We start from the raw sequence: 20,055 nt of genomic DNA, 5'->3' as shown, positions 1-20,055 counted from the left end.
TTTGATTGAATAAGTGACAGAGCGAACACACCTCATCATTATGTCAACCTACTGTGTATGAAAGCCCATCTTGATCATTATTTTTTCTAGACAATCCTATTCGACCCTATCATAAGCCTTACTCATGTCTAATTTAAGGGCCATCTCCCCCACATTTCCATTCTTTTTCTGGCTTATATGGTGCATTGTTTCAAAGGCAATGAGAAAATTATTTGTGATAAGATGCTAAGACATAAAAGCACTTTGGTTCTCACTAATAATATGTGGTAGAAATTTTTTTAATCTATTAGCAAGGACCTTAGAAGCAATCCTACAATAACATTGCTAAGGCTAATAGGTCTGTATTGGGTAATCTTCGTTGGATTTTTCACTTTGGGAATGAGAATAACATGAGTTTCATTAAATTTTGGGGGATGATCCCATGATTCAGGAAATCCAAAACAGTACGTGTAACACAATTTCCAACTAAAGAACAATTCTTAAGAATTGATTCTCAATAAATTATTGCACCTTGAAAAAATATATATGTATTCACAACTTTTTTGTATGATATTTAGATAGTAAACATATATTCCTTTTGTCCCAAAGTTAACCTTGGTGATGTCGCCTTAAAATTAAAGAACTGGAAACTTCTATTCAAGAATATGAAGAATCCCTGTTGAAACTTTCAACTAACTCGTGTAGAGCAGCTTTTTGATGTCACAAATTTCTTGCATTCAAATTTTGAGATACTTTTTACAAAACAAATAAACTAAACACATGCAAGTCATGGCAAAGACCAGGTGTTGGTCCTATCCTTCTAGCCATGTTTTGCAATGGGTCTCTTTACATGGTATAAAGCCTTTTACACGTAGTCCAACCTTTGCCAGGAAAGGTCCATCGAGTCTAATGGGTCATCAAGAAGAAGAAGAGAGTTAATGGTCTGCCACTCAGACCATACAGAGACCTGCACCAATCCGCCTTTCAGAAAAAAAATTCACTCTTTGTCATCACCTAGAATAAGTTGAAGAATACTGTTTTGCAAATGGGAATGAGCAATGACCGTAGTATATGGCAAGAGCTAGCAACATCAGTTCCTTGGTTTTCAACATCTAAAATAAACAAACTAGTTCTCTGAATCATAATTTGTGAAATCAGGTTCCGGGGGCTTCTGCAGTTTCACCAAGCCTCCAGCACTTGGGTTCCGAAGCCTATGACCATGAAGGGCATTAGCTGCAAATCGGGATGCTAAGATAGTTGCACCAAGCCTAGTTGTACTATCACTTCGAGAAACTAATGCCCTTACATCATCATATTCTTTACCATAGTGTAATGCTTCCTCCTCTTCTTCTTCTTCTGCCTCTTCTTGACGATGACGTTCTGCAGCTCTCCTCTTGAGATTCCGTCGCCAAGCAGCCTGGATAAAGCAGGCAGCCCAGGTCCTCCACTGCTGTGAGTAGAAGCGGAAGGTGTGCTGAACTTGCCTACTATGAAGGCGCCTAAACTGACTGGCAACAAACTTCAACTCTTCTGCTTCCAAGGCAAAGGCTTCCACCTCAGTTAAAGCCTTCACTGTCCGAGTTGATGATGGTAAGTTGGAACCAGCTTTAGGGTCCAGTGCCCAAGTTAGAAGCTCCTCTCCACAGAAGTCCCCTTCTTTCAGTAGACCTCGGTTGAAAAATCCACTCCTTCCACCATCTGTAGTGACACTCTCCAGGCGCCCACGAATGATAAAGAGCATCTCATCCACCGGGTCCCCTTCCCGAACAATGTAGGTTCTCTCTGTGTATAAACTGGGCTTCAATCGCTCACAGATAGCATCAAGTAACCTCTCATCCATATTGGCAAACAAAGGAACCTGCATACACCATCATATAGAATTCACACTCTTTGAATAAACATCTGCAAGATAGGACACAGGCAGGATACAAGACTGATTTCAAAGTGCTATCGAGATTAAATAGCAAAGGAATTTTTTATTTGAAAAATGAACTGAATGCTCTATAGGCTTAAGACAAATGAAAGAATGCTAGATATCCTATTGGTGATTCAAGTTATAACATAATTTTTTTTATATACTTACCCTTCTCACCAAATTCAAACAAAGATGTCGCTTGATATCCCTCCTGAGATCTTTTGGTAAACTCTGGACCAAGCTCTCTTCATCTACTCCTCGTGTTTCTAACCACTTATACTGGTCATAGCGTCTAACTCTTTCCCTCAGATCCTGTGGAAGTAAGCGATGATGCATCCACTGTTCAGAATCACGCCTTTTGATTCTCATCTCTTCAACACGAACTGTAAGAGACTGGAGGTATGTCTATTGCAATCACAGGATACCTTAAAGGTCAGCATTATTGTAAAATCTTTGTACTTCCTTAAAAACATAAAATCTGCATACACAATTTAAACTGTTTCCACAATTATATTCATAGTTCCACTTTCCTTTAAAAAGAGAACTTTAAAATGCATATGATTCGTCCATTTGTGCCAACAACAACTAGTTGTCAAGCAATGTTATTCTCAAAAAATGAGATATAGGAGCAATTCCAATTACTATTTTGCTTTAATTATCAGAAAAAGAATATCCAAATATGTTTCAGCACTTATATGTAATAATACTAACATGAGCGTCCTCATGCGCAACCCAAAATAGTCATTTGAAGAAGTGGTTAAAAATTGTAGTATTAAACTCACCTGCATATTTCCAATCAGAAGTGCAAAGAGTAGGAGCCCAGAAATTGCTATTAGTATGGAAAACAGAACCTCTCCAGGGTAGGTACTGGTTTCAAGCCCTTGACCAAGTGTACTGTAGAAATTGAAATAGCAATGTGCTTTAATAACGGAGATGTTGGGAGCTAAGAACTCAGAAATTAGCATTTTTTACTTTACTAAACTTAATAATTATGACAATGATAATTATCGCATGATGCAGCAATCTACCACGTATCATTGCATATTTGAAAATTATGTAATTGTATTAACAAGTGATCATGCCTGCACAATTTTTTTTTTCCTTTTTTCCTACAGTACAAATCCAATATAGAGATTTTGGTTATCCATTAGGGCCAATATTTTGGCTAGCTGCATTCACTGATCTTTAAAAGAATTCCATTACTTCTGAGTCACAAACATGTTAAAAGATTGGGAACAAGAGTAACTTATGACAAATTGGAAATTCCTTATGTACTATCTAGCATATATCATTTTGAAATATCCACAATCAGCACTATAAAAGGACTTACTGAGAGACAATGTCTAAAAATACTGCATAACTAATAAAGCCAAAATTGAGTTTAAATACTAACTTCTTCAATTCTGGAGAAAGTAGAATTTATCAGTGCCTTTCATAAAAATCTAAAGCCTTCTGACTTTGGCTAGCTTGTGAACCTATTAAGCTAGTACTTGACTAGTTGGCTGACCAAGAAAATTTATCTAATGGATCTGCTCATGGATGTACTATGCTTATCATGAAGCTACCAATTAAAAAAGTATCTCAATGATATATATATATATATATAAATAGATGCCTAAGCCCGAAAGAAAAAGAAAAAAAAAAGTAGAAAAAGGAAAATCATTTTAAATTATTCATTTTTCTATTTTTTGATGGGTAAGTTCCACATGCATATATTGCATTTGTGACAGAGCTAAATGACTAAATAGCATTTAGCCTATCAAGAATAGAAAAGCAAGTATTGTGCACGTATATCTACCAAGTAAGATACCTCAAATTTTGCAGGCCCCACCAGAAACAGTAGCAAAATTTAGAGAAAAAAGTCCTAGATGCAACAATGCCAGATGATATAGCATTTGTGTAAATTCCATAATTGAATTGTGAATCTTCATCAACAATAGAGCAACGACTACCAAGAACACCCTTACTGATCTTTTCCCAATTACCGTAACCTTCCATATGCTTATTCCCACAGTACAAGTAGTTTATGTCACATTTTCCACTATCCTTACAGGCTTGCCGCCAGCAAGTGTCATTTCGCTCAACAGCAAATAAGTACCAAAAAGCCCCGGTTATCTGAAAATTTTCATCCAAAAGTTATTTAATGTGCAAATTGAGTTCAAGACCAAAAAATTGAACTCTGAAACAATCAGAGGGAGAGATGAAAAATTCAATTCAAAGCAGACTGTCAGCCATATAAAAAAAGGTCATGTGCAACATAAATATCTTCAATCACTTCAAGTAATTTTTTCCTCTTTTATGAAATGCCTTGTATATATAAATTAAAATAATGGCAGATTGATCTCATAAAACTATTTTCTTCCTAACATGGAAGGGGGAGGGAGGTATAGAATCTTCTCTTTAGAAATCCTTTCTATATTTTTGTTTATGTACATTATTAAACAAAGATATTAACACGATATCTGGGGCTCATCAGAATAAGAAAGGCGACATTGATCTACAATTCACTATTCTTCTATGCACCTTTTTTTCCCTTTCCAAGTTTTAGATTATTGTGTCATACTAGACACAACACTCACATGAGAGCTTCACCTAATATGTAAAAAAGAAGTATGAACACTTACATGGCTGGAAAGCATATACCAAAGCAAATAGTATGCAGCACCAGCCAAAGCACTTTCAGCAAAAACACCCGCAGTCTTTTTAAGTTCTGCATTCAAAGGAAAGAAGCGGGCAAATCTTGGAACATATTGAAACAAGACAATATGTAGTAATGCTTGTTTCGTAGCCAATACTTCTGAGCCCTTTGATCTCTGGAGGAATTTCCATACTACAATCTGCAGATAATGAGAATAAAACAAAATCAAATGACGCTTTCTTCCTATTCCAGAACTTGTGGAACACTTCTAGATTAATGAAGAACTCAGCACTAAGGCTGCAAAATGGAACAATTATGCTGAAGGAAAGCCATATTAGCATAGGACCAGTCTTCAAATAGTCATTTTACTACTGTGCAAAACTGCAAATCTTATATATAATCATATAATTTCATGAAAAAAAAAATTGGCCAAGAATCCAGAGCCATATATGACCAGTTATGCATGCAGGATGCAAATCTTATATATCATATAATTTCAATTTTAAGGATGCACAAAAAAAAAAAAAAAAAAAAAAAACCACAAAGCTAATCATGTAGGCATATATCTGTATTCAACTAAGGGTAACTGGTAGTAGAAATGACAAAATGTTCTGATTCTTGCTAATAACATACCTAATTACCTGTAAAAGTCCAGTAAAATATAGTATGTTGACCTATTCCAAGTTCTTTTATTATAGATCTACTTGTCTAAGTATTCTCTCATGCAGATCTCATCTATTTTCACTCCATGAGAGAAATGCATGGGCTGAGGCCTGTAAGTTAAATGTGAGTATGCTAGCATTTCCTTTCACTAAAGCAATGCATGCATTATGTGTATGTAGTTCACTGTGTGTAATTTGTCCACCCCTCTCAACGATGTAATTGTATGTAGTGGAATCCAATCCTTTCTCTCAAGTACACTTTTGACGGTCAGTATAACTCATCCACTTCTACTTTTCAAGTTTTCGTATTCTTTTTTTACCTAGTTCATTTACTTGCAGTGATTTATTTTACCTAGTTCATTAACTTGCAGTTATACATTTAAAATTATTTTCAACTCATTTTCAACACAATAGAGGGGCAAAATATTTTGTCAAGGCCAACAAAAGTAGGAGTTGCAATTTCTTTTATAGCATAAATTGTGCAAGGAAATACTAAAAATACAAAGAGCTGAATATTTTGTACATAACAATGGATAGTGCTATATTTATCGAAAGACAAAAAAAAGGGGGGGGGAGGGAGGCGATATTGCATCATGTGAGGCAGTGCAAATCACTGTTTCAAGAAATGGTTTTAACTTATTTTTACTCTAAAATAAATATAAGTTAGGAAAGACATTCAGTTTAATGCTCCTACTAAAATGCATAATGACTAGCTCTTCCAGTTTACATCTTCTAGTTAAACTTTCAGGAATTATGCCTTGCAATTTGTAAAAAACAATATCCAGAGGTCATCTTTACAAATATTACTAACAATTCCCTAAACCATAGGAAATCCATTAATTGTTATTCAGAAAAATTTGGAAAAGAAAAAGTCCCTTGTAAACCATACACATCTGTTTCAACACTGGTTCTGATCTCATTGGATAATTTGGTTGCTTGGTTTTCAAGAATTATTAAGAAATTAAACGGCATATATCTGTTCTATGATTTAGACAGTGAAAAATCATTGATCTGGAAGTATAAAAATCTAAAAAATTAATGTATGATGTAATTAGTAATTGTTTGCTGACAGATGTATTTTGCATCCATGTGCTTTCAAACTTTCACAGTTTAAGACTTAGAACTCATAGAAAGCAACAAACTCAACAATTTAAACACAAATAGAATAAAATATATTTTTATTCCATTAAATTTTATGGAAAATGATGCTGCAAGATGGAATTAGGCATATTACAAAAAGGTCCATAGTTTTCTAATACAATAAAAGTAAAAGATATCATTATTGAGAGAAAAAAAGTAAAAGAAGTCATTCTAGAGACACAGAAGTCTATAGATTTAAATAGGCATGCAAGCTAGTAGAGCAAAGAAACTGAGCATGGTTTCTCAAACCTGAGGTAGAGGAAGCACAGACAGTAAATCTACAATGAAATAACGTTGTAGATATCGCTTGGCTATCTGTGTAGGATCTATCACAAGTTCACCTCGTCCAAAAACCCGAGAAGATGGTGCAATATACGCTGTGCGGAACTGAAGAGCCATACGAATAAGATAGAAAGAATCAAGAATTGTCCGCAGAGTAGTTGTTGTGACTGCCAACTTTGTATCCATGCCAAGGCAATTTGATGCATGATTGAAGACAGGAAGATAGAAAAACAATGGATCAATAGAAACTGCAAGAATACAAGATATGACAAAAAGCCTATTCCATAACAAGAGGGATTTATCTTGAGGGTCAAATATTTTTTTCTCAGATACTTTAAGATCTTCTGGGAACACTGCCCGGGTGACTCCAGACCTGAGTGATCGCCCAATTGTCTTTAGTCCATCTGATCCCACTTTCATTCCATACCTAAAGGATTTTGATGAATTTTTCTTTGCACGACCAGTAAGGTTTAGCCCCTCTAAATTAAATATGGCTCGCTTCTTTCCAGCAGCACCAGAAGGCATTGACATTGTAGAATCAAGATCATCCAACCTACAGTGCCAACAACCTCAAAATCAATCACTGCTACTGCTTTTGTATATCCATATAGAGAAGAACCACTGATGAAATCATTGCAAGTAAAATGTAAACTACTCCTATGCCTCCTTTGAACATAATGCTAAAAAAATGTGGTATCTACTATTTTAGAAGCACCCTTTTACTATATACTGAACTAGTTCATTGTGCAACTAACTATTATTTAAGGTGCTATATACTAAAGATCATTTAAAAAAAATTTGTATCAAAAATTGTGATTAACAAATATATCATTGATTGTAAACTATATGTGAGTCATAGACTCATTAGCTATATCTTTTCTAAATCAAAGTGAATATTCGTATTATATATAAAGCAACAGGATAAATAATATCAAAAAAATGAAAAATTGTGTCCATCTCTGATGCAAATTATATACAAAACGAAAAAAGAAGAAGTGAAAACTCTAAAAGTTCATTAAATCATGTCTTGTTATCCACACACTCACCCCATGAGTACCACTACATCCATCGAACACCATTGATCTCATTTCTCCATATTTAGCCCCAACAACCCTTCTCCAAAGAGCATTCCATCCGGTTGCATAGCACCACAGCCACTTTCATAATAAATCTTAACCGAAAATACCAAGCTTCTGAATAATTACTCCCCCTAATTTATTAGGGGGACAAACCATGTCCCAACTTACAAAAGGAATTTTCCTCTCTTCCTCTATACCACCCCACAGAAAATCTATTTGAATCATCTAGCAATGCTACCTGGCATATAGGAAAGGGTGACATGAAGTAGGTTGGTAAACTAGAAAGGTTACTTTTACTCAAAGTAACCCTTGCTCGTTTCTGAAAGTACAACTTCTTCCAGCCTGCTAACATTATTTCCATCCCTTCCATTGATCAATGAACTAATCAGGGAGGCATTGTGACAAATATACAATACAATATTCAGCATCCAACATCAAGAGAATTTGCATTTCCTAAAGTCAAAAGCAACAAAACCCAGTAGTCTCATTTTACCTAAAATTGAGTTCATTGAACTGAAGTTAATTATTTTTCCTTGCTAATCCAATTAAAAGTATCAAATAAGAACCATTTATATATATATATATATATTATCAATCAATAATCTTTAAATTTTATAGAATAGCAATGGGAATCATTTATAGCAAGGAACAACATATGCAGTATACATTCTTTACCTTACAAATTTCTCCCTCTGGCCACCAATGTACTGGGACTTGTAACCGCAATCAAACATTTTGTAGAATCCTCAATTACATTGACGTCATATTGGAGTGTTAGAATTCTATGGTAAGCTTAAGTCAAACCACTAAATGGGATATGGAAACATCAAGTATGATAAATCAAATTTCCTGTAATGCAAATAAACTAAGGTAAGAGACTGTCAATAAAATGATAGTACATAAGAGAAATACTGTGTTCACAAAGTATCATACCTTCTCTGAGTATATATATAATAATAATAAATTTCCAACATGTCAACTAGTCTGAATATCCAAAGAAAAGTAGCAGAATTGCATTGTAGACCATTAAATTTTGTACTATAAGGTTAGCTTTGAACTGAAATGAAGCCCAAAAAAATAAATAAACAGTTAAAATTACTGAATTCATTAGTACCACTATTATTGTAGTTTTCCTGTATATAATTATCAAAAGCATTAGCATTTCAGATATTTTAAAGTCATGGATCTTAACGACAAGTATAGTTTTGTAGTGAAACCTGTCACAGATACCCGAAGTCAAGTATACATGCTAAGAATTTTCTTAATTCTGCTAATTCTCAAGGCTCTAAAGAGTTTGTGCAAGAATAGAACCCCCGGGTCAAAAATAAAGGTACAAGTATAAAATAGAAAATACCAAATAACACATCCTTAGAATACAAGATCTTACATTGTTATTGGCCTACATCCATTCTCCATCCAACAAGGTAATTTCATTAATTTTTCCGAAGTGACAATTGCTTGAACCTTGTCAATCATAATTCTTAAAGTAGACTAGATTGTTGTATTTCTTTTATAATAGTTTCTTTAGCCTTCTCTAATCAAGACTCTAAAGCATTATTTCCTATGAGGAGTTCTTATTGGTGTTAAAATATAATAAGTAGATACCTATTGCCGCAAACTTCCCACAAATTAAAATTTATTTATTACCAAATTTACACAAGAGAGAGGTCGAGTTTTGGTGCGATAGAAAATGTCTTCCACCAAAAGTGACAAACTGCGGGTTTGAGTATGGAAATTAGTCTCTCCAATAAATTGAGGGTAAACTTGCCCATTATAACCTTTCCCATACTCCACAAAAATGGGAGCTTTGTGCAATAGGTATGACCAATTTTACACAAGTGGCAAAATAATAGATAAATAAGAGTCATTTGTGGCAGCATAAGCTTTAACAATTAAAGTATCCAACAAAACACCAACAATGACATGCTTAACTAGTCATGAGCCTTCGTTTTTTTTACCCCCCTTCATTTAAAAAATAAATATAAACTAATAAACAGAGGTTTTCTACCTGTTTCTCAAAAAAGAAAAAAAAGAAAAAGAAAAAACAAACCGCATGAGGAGAAACTGGTTCGAATTCACCCAAACCCATTTGATGTAAGCAATAAAATAGTGCAAAGTGAACTTTGCCAACGGTTTCATGTTATATATCTCCTCCATGAATCAGTGAAGGCATCAATTACAAGACGAAGAATATTAGCACAAGTATTGACAAGGGGATTATTAATATTGTCACAGATGTTCATGTGGCTTTGAATGAGGCACAAATTATTATTATTATTATTATTATTTTTTGGGGGGTTTTCTTATGCTTAATCCTTGTAATTGACATAGAAAAAATTTCATTGGTTCTTATATGGTGCTTTCTTATTGCTTCAAATGGTTGGCATAATTTATTTATGTTATACTAACAATTAAACAATACCAAATCTTCAAATAACAATAAGATCATGTATAGCATTGCCTCAAAAACCATCATAAAAAGAAAAAGAAAAAAAGAGAGGTACATTTTAAATGAAATAATAAGAAAAACTAAATCAAATAGCTAATTAAAAAACACATTTATAATACTGAAAAAGCGAACAGAGAGAGCGATGAAAGGAAGAACTTACAGAGATAATCGTTAGGGTTTGAAGAGGAGATGGAGAGAGAGAGATTTGTTTGATGATATTGAGGAGGGTCAGACCGTTATTATGGTTATGCAAAAGGAAGGTACTATTCGAAAATGAGTTAATTTTTTGGGTTGAAATTTCACAACTGATTTTGGGGACACGCGTGTCTTTTTGTTTTTTGAAAGTGGGACACGTGTGTCTTCATCTATCTATCTATATTATCTATCTACTAGCCTCTGAGCACGCGCTCACGCGCGTGTTCAGAGGCTCTTCTATTTTTTGGGTAAGAGTTAATTTAGAGCATTTATTATAATTTGGGATTACTACATTCTCTAATTACAAAAAAAAACCTAAGGGTGTGATAATTTAGTGCATTCTGTGTAAGAGATCAATAAATTATTAAAATTTATTATCACACCCCTAGGTTTTTAGCCTTAAATTAAAAAAATAGAAAATGTGACTTGGTCCAGCCTCAAAATCATTTGGCATTATAGTTGGATATATTGGAGGTAAACCTAAAGTTATTATAAACATTAAGTTAGCATTGTTGTTGATATTGACATAAAACGAACATGCCTTAATTTATTTTTTTCCCCAAAATAATCATAGTCCAACCAATGAATATTTTTTAAAAGGCACAAAATTATGATCTCACCATTAGTTTCTTGCATAGCATGGGGGGGGGGGGGGTAGAGAATTGAAAATTTTCAAGCTGATAAGCTCTTAAAATGCATTACTGATACTGAAATGTAGCGAACAAGTAAGAAGAAACTAAGCAAACTAAAAATGTGGACATCTGGAAAAGGCATAAGCAACAAGAAATCAATGAAAAAAAACTACAAAATGAACATATCATTCATTGCAGGCAGTCAATGTCCTCAAAGGCCTCCCTTGACTGAACTGTGCATCAAATTGAATTTTTTTAATGAATGATTTATTTCCAAAAAAATAAATAAATAGATATATATCCATCTATTTTTACATAAGTTTACAATGGAATTCTGTCCAAATAAAGTTATGTTCATGTCCACTATTATTTTCCCGGCACCATAATACTTTCTCTTGTATAAAATATCTGCAATATTGTCATGACACTAACAAAGGGCAAAATGTTGTAAAGCCCTGATCATCTGTCCCTTTAGTCAGACATGCATATTCATGTTAATTCATGCCTTTCAGGATTGGGAATTAAAATTACGGCTACTTTTTTTTTTTTTTTTTTTTTATTCATAAGTACTTTCTTTGACTTATTGTATTCTAACTTCCCTTTGAGGTGAGGATGAAATATGTTGGAGGTTGGTATAGCTTGGAAAATTTGAGGTTCTATCATTTAATTGGGGAGTATGAGGGTCCAATCACTTTTTCTGAGATTCCCCTGGAAAGATTTTGACAATAGATAATCTTTGTAGAGAAAGTTGTTAATTGTTGATTGGTATTGAATGTTCAAGAATAGTTGAAAGAAAAAAAGGAATTATCGTCCTTTAATCCACTGCTCAGTGGCAAGAGAGCTTTGTGCACTGGGAGATACAGTCATTTGTGTCCTCATTATTTGGTGTCTTATAAATAATGCCAAAAAATGTTGACAAGGGGGGTTTGGGCATCAAAGTTGTATAATTATTTGGAAGAATTAAATCTTTCTTACCTATCAAAAAAAAAAATTATTTGGAAGAATTAAAGATATATTCAAGTTTTTCACTTCATCTAAGAGTCCTGTTTCAGAAGGGAGAATACCTTGGCAATATGTAACAAAGCATCAACAGCTTTTCCTTCATGACTGAAAATCTCTTCAATTTTCTTCCTACCCTGCAGTCAAAGTCAAAGTAAACAAAATAATTTCATTGATGTGAACGGAAAATGTATTCTGCATAGAGACAAGTGCTCACCTCACTCAGTCTTTCCTCTGCTTCTCGCTTCGTTAAGGACTGCACAAGACACAAGCATGTTTAACAGGCAACAAACAGAAAAAATGCGGAAGGAACAAAAATTCCATATCCATGATTACAACATGGAAAGTTTGTACTAAGAGATTTACATATAGACAGACATCCTCAAATTATTGTTTGAGCAATAATGATAGATTGAGCTTGATGGAAGTGAAGTTAGGAAATTAATATTACTTGAATGTTCTTGCCTCTGTGAGAGCATAAAAGAATTCAATTTTCTCGCACAGAGTGGCAAGGAAAGAAATAGTTAAGATAGTAATTGTAAAGCCATTTTTGCTTTTCTTTCCTTTTAGGCTGTTTAGATACTTATTGCGTCCTATCTGCTGCAACACTATTGTTAAATTCATAACAGCCCAGGCAAACGCTGCAATCAATATCTACACTAAATCAAAGGGATAAGAACCATTGTTCTTGTACAAAACTCCTTAATAGCTAAATAAAGACCCAAAAACAAAAAACCATGGTTGACACTAGTAAGGTTGTGTGCAGTAACATTGTTTGAGAAATAAAAAAGTTCAACTCAGCAGCACATAAAGGGGCACAAACCTAGTACATGGGGGGAGTACACAAAGAAACAAAAACAAAGTAAAGATACAAGTAAGACTAACAAACGCACAAGGTATCTAGGAACTCTAGACAGTCTACCATTTAAAAACAAAAATGGAGGACGTTGTTTATTGTTACATATTTTAAAGAAAAACAATTTCCCACTGTATTAGTCATCTGTTGTTGAGATTGTCTGCTAAATTTATTAAGTTCCTATTTAAAACTTTTAAAACACGTGCAGATGATGAGCTAGCTCAAATGACACCTCCTTTCCTTCTAAAAAGTAAGGTGGAAGGTGAAATCGTTGGTTCAAGGCCCACCAAATGCATGTAAACGATAAAAAATAAACTTTTAAAAAATTATAATACATGTGACCATTTTTTTTTTTTTTGATGACATAGGAAAACTTCACTCAGATTAGTTGCACGTCGCAAAGCATACTGTACAACAATCATTGTTAATCAAACTCCTACGGGCAACTAACCCCACCCGCCAGAACCAGTTACCGGGTAATCCAGGGGCTTTTCACCCCTGATGGGCTAAGCAGTTTATCCTCATGCCCAGGAGACCATGTGACAATTATATGATAGAAATATAATTACAAAGCAAGTAGTTCTCTATAAGTATTGAATTTATTTAAGAATAAGAGGGTATGCAAATACATATATTCACTAAAACTGCACTACATTTCCTGGAAAGAAGCAAAAAACTCTTGTTTCCACCCCAACAAGCAACTTAAGTTCCCCCTTGTGGTTCAGTCATTCCTTTCAACTTCATCAAGACCAAGTTATAACCTCCATCTTCTATAAGTAACTAATATCTATTTTAGACAATTACTATGCCATTTGTGATCAAACCCCAAGATTTGTCTTTTTCTTTTCTTTTTTTGTTAAAGATTTGTCAACTGTGCTATAGGTCTGATCCATCATAGCTTTCTTTTTTTTACTCCTGAAAGATCATGTGAATGCATATGAAGTTAAAATTATATATGAACCTAAAATTCAGAGCATGTCTTATGTAACCATCAGGGACAACATGCAGGACAACAATCGATTTATAGCATAATATGGGATCCCCTAAGTTACCCTAGAAGGTCAATAAATAACTTTTTTTTTCCAATAATACAGGTTTCAACATGGCTTGAAGCAAGCCAAAGATTGAATCTTATATTAGCAATACCCATATTTGACTACACAAGAAAATAAGGATACTCCACAAGTGACACAACAGCACTTGGATTGATTGTAGATTCCAACCTTGGCACAGAGAGAAGCATGTTCCTTTCCAACAGATACCACATTCTTCCTCAGAGCATTAACGTTTCCCAACACCTATCAAACCATGAGTAAATATGCAATCAACAAATATATAAAGGAATTCTACACACAGTCAATATGTCTGGTGGCATAGACAAATGTGATTGCCTCAAACGTCTTAGAATTAAATTCTCTTGCACTGTAAATAGTCAGAAAGCTGACCAGGATTCCACATAAAAAAATGGAACTTCTTTCTAAAACCAAACAGCCTAAAAAGAAAACAAGAGCAAGAACAAATTACACTCACCATGTTACTTGTTCAATGAAACAGGAAAATACTATTATTATACTAGATTATATTTGTAGTCAGCACGCATGCACGCGCACGCGCACACACACACACATATATGGTTATTTTAATAAATCTACTACTGGAACATCATCGTTGATCCTTTCAAAGGTCTAAAGTTGCCCAAAGTTGCTTTTATAAACTGTTGACAATGAGTTAATAACAATTACCTCTTCATAATTTCCATCACCAAGAGTCAATTCAATAAGTGATCGTTCATACGGGTGAAGGTATTTCTTCTTTGGAAAATTCTCCAGATACGTCCTTAAGGGAACTGCAATTTCCTGAAGATGAAAACAGGAAGCTATGATGTCAGAATTGAACAGTTATTCCATATAGGAAGCAGAAAATAGAAAATGAGTTTGTTCTATAGAATAACATGATACATATAAAGTTAAGAACAAACTTTCATCAGTGCATCAAGTTGTTTTGCACCTCTATTTCTCTCTCGCTTTGCAATATTGGGAATGCCTACAAAATGAATAAACTAAAAATCAAGGTTAGCAGCAAGTTTTACTAACCAAGTTTCATCTATTTATCAATGTCATGTACAATCAGATGTGTCAGTGATGAAGAAAAACAGACTGCCCCCAACAAGTACCCTTCGTAGGTGAAACCCTTTTTGCCTTTTTCAATGCCGAATAAAGTATATCAACAGATGGCATCACCATGGGCAGCTTTTGAAATGCACCAACTGTATCAAGTTGTGCTGATGACTTGTCCTAAAATTAGAACATTGGAACCACAACCACCATTAATTCTTTTGCTATGTAAAGAGAATGATAAACAACATAAAACATAGAAAGAAAGCTGAGAGATGCTGAGAGATCATTGAGTAGAAAAGGAAACTCAGCTAACAAAAAGTTAATAGAAACCAAGAATACCTAAAGGGCATGGCACTTCACTAATTACAAATTTGTTCTTAATTTCATAAGGTTCAACATTACTTTAGTTAATCATTTTTCAGATACACCAAGCAATCGCCAATGCTTTGATTACACTCTATACAGCACTTACTGCTATGGACACAAGTAAAATTATTAAGTTAACCAGTCTGCATTAGTTTGGTCCATATATTCTAGAAACCCTTAACATAATAATCTCATATGATCAAATGGTATATGGATACGCTAGAATATTGGTGGCTCCACCTAGACATCTACATGAATGAATATTATTTCTTAGTTGGCAGGCCAACAATCAGAAGTTGTTAACTGCATAAGTGCCACAAATTTGAAATTCAAACTAGTCCTTCATAAGATTCTAAAGGCCCACCCCAAAGATCTTCTGGACTCTCTCATAACTAACCATACTTTTCATTCCAAAAACTCCACTCCACCATGTGTTTTCTTACCCAATCCCACCAAAGCTTTGATCACACTGCTTACTAATGAGGCCCAAAGCCTTCCTGACTTTTTGAAAGAACATAGCCCTCACCCCCCCACCCCCCAACAAAAAAAAAAAAAAGCTTACTAACCTCCTTAGGTTAACCTTCATCTAATTCCTCCAAGATGACTCTACTAGAGTCAAATCATCCATCCCTCCCTTAAAGTCAAAAACTTAGGTACGGATTCTCAGGTGGTGTACATTATGTTTCCCAATTAGATTCAAACACATGGATGTATTGACCAATAAAGCACAAACAGTGTTACCTTTTCCAAGGATAATTAAAATCAACGCAGTTATTTGTTTGAATTTGATTGGAAAATTAAATGTATTGCACCTAAGGTATTATACCTAAGTTTTATCCTTAATAATTTGCATTCCAAAACACTTTTTAACCAAAATAAAAAACCCTTCTTTGACACTTATTTGCACATTTGCATACAAAGAAGTAACACTTGAAGCATGTTATTAAAACACAGTAACAAATGCCAAGTGAAATAAAACTAGCAAGTCCATTTGTATGTAAAAAAAAAAAAAGATAAACAATCATTGGTTTTATCTACCCTGGTATCTTATCCATACCTTTATTTCCTTATCTTCTTTAGTTTGTGCAGTGGGCACATAACTTGCATTGACAACTTCATAGGTAGTAGTTTGTACGTTTTTACAAAAGTGGAGAGTTGGATAAACTTTCCAACCAGGTATCATATACAAACCTGCATTAGTATTCCAAGGCAGAAGCTTGTTCATAACTGCGAAGAAAGTATTTCAATGTAAAATTAAAAAAAATCAAAGACTTTGAAATACAATAAAAAATGGGTTTTTAAGATAACCCCACATCAAATAATCAGGAATGTTTTTAAAGCATTAAAAAAAAAAAAAAAAAAAAAAAGTGATTTCAGAGAGAGAGAGAGAGAGAGAGAACCTCTATGGGATTTGGAGGAGCCGGAAAGAAAATTGGTGGAAGGAGAATGGCATAGTTGGAAGAGAGTGTAGGCCTTACTCATCTTCTATTTCTTCTTTAATAAAAGTCTTATTGATTTTGCAGAGAAAGAAGATGCAAATCGTTTCTGGGTTTTAGCTATACTGACTGACCGAGAGTCTGGGGCTTTAGTACAAACTACAAAGTATGAAAGGTTTAACAATGACGGTTGCAAGTAATTTTTAAAAGAGAGGGGAGAATATCTTCCAATGGGTAGATTGATTGATTGATTTTTTTTTTTTTTTTTCTTTTTTTTTGGGTGCGCGCTCAGTTAAAAAAATAAAATAAAAAATTTAATTTTCTTTGAATTTTATTACAATTCTTAATTTTGCTTTTATTTATTTCAATCCTCTAAATTTTATATTTATTCAATTAAAATTGTTAACTTTTGTTAAAATTTTTTGAAAAAAAATATATAAAATATTTTTTAATCATTAATTGACCTTTTTAATTTAAAAAATTTGAAGAAAAATTTATAAAATTAAAAAATTAACTGCAATATATAACAAAAGTTGATAGAAAAATCTAAATTGAATAAACTTGAAAATTAGATGACTGAAATGAAATCTGAAAAAATTTAAAAGGTCAGTTTTGCATTTTACCAAAAAAAAAATGTAAATAGAGAAATTCCCTTCCCCCTCCCAAAAAAAACATAAAATTTTTATATATGATAAATTTTAGGCTAAATTGTAAATTACACTTCTAAAATTTTGAAATATTTAGATTTTATACCTTGAAATTTTAGAATTTCAGATTTATTCAATTAAAGCTGTTAACTTTTGTTAAAATTTTTTGAAAAAAAAATTTGGAAAATATTTTTTAATCATTAATTGATTTTTTTTTAATTTAAAAAATTTGAAGAAAATTTTATAAAATTGAAAAATTAACCACAACATATAACAAAATTTGATGGAAAAACCTTAATTGAATAAACTTGAAAATTAGATAACTGAAATAAAATCTGAAAAAATTTAGAGGGTTATTTTTGCATTTTACCAAAAAATGTAAATAGAGAAATTCCCTTCCCCCTCCCCAAAAAAAAAAGCATAAAATATTTATATATGATAATTTTTAAGCTAAATTGTAAATTACACCTTTAAATTTTTGAAATATTAAGTTTTACACCTTGAAATTTTAGAATTTGAATTTTACCTCTTAAAGTTTGAGATGTTTGGATTACACCCTAAATTTTGAAAATATATGAGCTAAAATCCAAACAAATCCAAACTTTTAGATATTTACCATAATACACCAAGTGAAACCAACTAGAGTCTACAAGACACGACAAGTAAGAAGTTAGTTTGTTGTGCAAAGACAACCCCACAAAATATAAGCATGTTATTTATACTACTGTTTAAGGAACTGCACCTGTTTGGACTAGATTTTTTTTTTGTTCCAAAATACCTCTACAGCCTATGTTTAAGTAAAGATAAAACTTAATAAAAATGCTTCTTTAATTTCCATGTAAAATATTATCTACAAAATAGGACTATTTACTCTTAAGTATTACCTAAAACATTTCCTATGAAGTAGGAATTCAAATCTGCTCTAATATCCTTCAAAATAAAAATCTGCTATAATCACTCCTATCAAAACACGTTACTTAGAAATTTTAAAAAGAAAGTTTCTTTCTTTAATTAACTTTTTTTTTTTATAGCCGTCTAAATTCATGTCTTTTTTTTTTTAATAGCCATCTAAATCCATGTCTTGGTTTTCTCCTTCAATCTCCTTATCCGGTTATCCCACGTTCCCACTTCCATTTTTTCCCCCTGAATTATCCACTTACAATTAATTTCTTATCCACGATTTAATAGACAGTAAGCACTCTTTTTTATAACAGTTTTTTTTTTAATTTCAAAATTTAAAAAAAAAAAATTAACTTCTAAAACATTATCCAACCAAGCTACTATTTTCTACTATAAAAGACGATTGCAGTATATCAATCAAAATACAAAACTAAAATTCTTTGCTAATTTGAAGACTGAAAAAGAGGTAAGTTTTCGGTGAATTAACACAGTGCTAATTTGTTACAGAATCTAAGTAACAGAGGTGAGAAAATTAAATTATTGATTTTAGGTATTTACTTTATGATTTTGATGTGTTTCTTAGCCGGTTTTTATAAATATTTGCAATTCCTCTCTTTCTTTGTGATGAAGTGTGTAGTTGAATTGCTTCTCTATAAAAAATCTTGATGTGAAAAATTTTCAAAACTGGGTTGTTTCTATCTAATTATTAGCTTGCATTTGTTGAGATTTACTTTTTATAGTTAACATCTTCTCTCTTTGTTACAATTTCCTAGTCCTTATGAAGCTCTAAAAAACAAATATGTTGAATTGAAAGCGTTGTACTTTGGGAAAAAAAATGGAAGAGCTCTAAAAAACAAATATGTTAACTGCATCTGCAAGTTTATTTGAGATTTAAGAATTGAGGCTAGATATTAGTTCAAGTTTATTTAAGTTTTAAGTAATAAGTTGGGTTTGAAAGATAAGGGTGATGTGTTTGATGTTCCATGCACCAATCCTTTTAATGTATTCCCTATTCAAGATACTCATGCTATTGGGAGTGGTATCAATCTAGATAAGGAAAGAAGAGCCCGAAGTGCAACAAAGAAAGTGGAATACATTTGGAATGATTTAAGGTCAACCAAAGCGCAGAAGATTGTATAGTAAACCTGCTCACATAATTATTATAAATTAGATTCTAAAAACAGAGTTATATAAAAAAATTCAAATGGTTTACGTCTTTGTAAACAAAAAAACAAAAAAAAAAAGAAAAAATCTTACTAAATAGACTAATTTGCAACCGTCTGTTTGTGTCTTTGTACCTTAACCCTTGGAACCGTTACTTCTCTAAGAGTCTGTTTTTGATAGATAGATTGCACACACTAAGAGCTCTTTGGCTTCTGTAATCAGATTCCAAGTTAGAATATAGATAATTGCAAACTTCTGCTTTGTCCATTTCTTTTTTTTAATATCATTTTTATTTTGAGAACGAAGATGTAACATATGCTAATATATATAAGTACTAAAATAAAATATTGGGTTTTATGAAAATGTTCCAAAATTCTTTGATATGTCAGGTTGACATATGCACAAATTTATTGGATTGCATTGAGGAAGCGTTGGAATGGAATATTAGATAAGTTCGGATGAGATTCAAACCTCACATGAAGTGGTTGTTATCTAAGAAATTGTTGTTAAAAAATTTCTTTTGTAATAGAAACTATATTTATCATTTCTATAATTCTATATGAAATTTAATTTACATTTTTTTTATAATTATTAATTTA

The 20,055-nt window shown here is 32.8% G+C and overlaps 2 protein-coding genes across 3 annotated transcripts; both read right to left on the bottom strand.

Moving 5' to 3' along the window:
• Positions 1–630: 630 nt before the first annotated feature.
• On the bottom strand, positions 631–10,430 carry LOC112017775 (putative cyclic nucleotide-gated ion channel 8). Its single transcript, XM_024050227.2, has 8 exons — positions 10,305–10,430; positions 8,371–8,544; positions 6,584–7,169; positions 4,519–4,731; positions 3,705–4,009; positions 2,677–2,788; positions 2,063–2,299; positions 631–1,837 (listed from the first exon to the last, which is right to left on the bottom strand). Exons 2-8 carry the CDS (start codon positions 8,427–8,429, stop codon positions 1,106–1,108), a joined length of 2,244 nt encoding a protein of 747 aa, XP_023905995.2. The 5' UTR covers positions 8,430–8,544; positions 10,305–10,430; the 3' UTR covers positions 631–1,105.
• Positions 10,431–11,013: 583 nt separating this feature from the next.
• Positions 11,014–16,942, bottom strand: LOC111987658 (nucleolar GTP-binding protein 1). Of its 2 annotated transcripts, none has more exons than XM_065781832.1 (8): positions 16,710–16,942; positions 16,367–16,536; positions 15,000–15,120; positions 14,805–14,869; positions 14,569–14,682; positions 14,050–14,124; positions 12,188–12,226; positions 11,014–12,107 (listed from the first exon to the last, which is right to left on the bottom strand). In XM_065781832.1, exons 1-8 carry the CDS (start codon positions 16,789–16,791, stop codon positions 12,006–12,008), a joined length of 768 nt encoding a protein of 255 aa, XP_065637904.1. In that variant the 5' UTR covers positions 16,792–16,942; the 3' UTR covers positions 11,014–12,005. The 2 variants fall into 2 exon arrangements, with proteins under 2 accessions (XP_065637904.1, XP_065637905.1); XM_065781833.1 differs by having other exon boundaries at positions 11,015–12,107; positions 16,367–16,500; positions 16,710–16,941.
• Between the last annotated feature and the right edge of the window lie 3,113 nt (positions 16,943–20,055).

This window comes from Quercus suber, unplaced genomic scaffold (genome assembly GCF_002906115.3).
Source record: "Quercus suber isolate HL8 unplaced genomic scaffold, Cork oak 2.0 scaffold_280, whole genome shotgun sequence".
NCBI classification, from domain to species: Eukaryota; Viridiplantae; Streptophyta; class Magnoliopsida; order Fagales; family Fagaceae; genus Quercus; species Quercus suber.
The sequence above is the reverse complement of the archived record's forward strand: the minus strand, read 5'-3'. Positions and strand labels throughout refer to the sequence as shown.

Coding starts and splice junctions, on each gene's coding strand:
- LOC112017775 (XM_024050227.2), bottom strand. CDS start 8,429: ATGTTTGATTGCGGTTACAAGTCCCAGTACATTGGTGGCCAGAGGGAG. Junction 2,789..3,704: donor TGGGGCCTGCAAAATTTGAG/GTATCTTACTTG, acceptor CAATTTCTACAG/TACACTTGGTCAAGGGCTTG. Junction 2,300..2,676: donor TTCTGATTGGAAATATGCAG/GTGAGTTTAATA, acceptor TGATTGCAATAG/ACATACCTCCAGTCTCTTAC.
- LOC111987658 (XM_065781832.1), bottom strand. CDS start 16,791: ATGAGTAAGGCCTACACTCTCTTCCAACTATGCCATTCTCCTTCCACC. Junction 15,121..16,366: donor AAGAAGATAAGGAAATAAAG/GTATGGATAAGA, acceptor TTCTAATTTTAG/GACAAGTCATCAGCACAACT. Junction 12,108..12,187: donor CAGAGGAAAGACTGAGTGAG/GTGAGCACTTGT, acceptor CTTTGACTGCAG/GGTAGGAAGAAAATTGAAGA.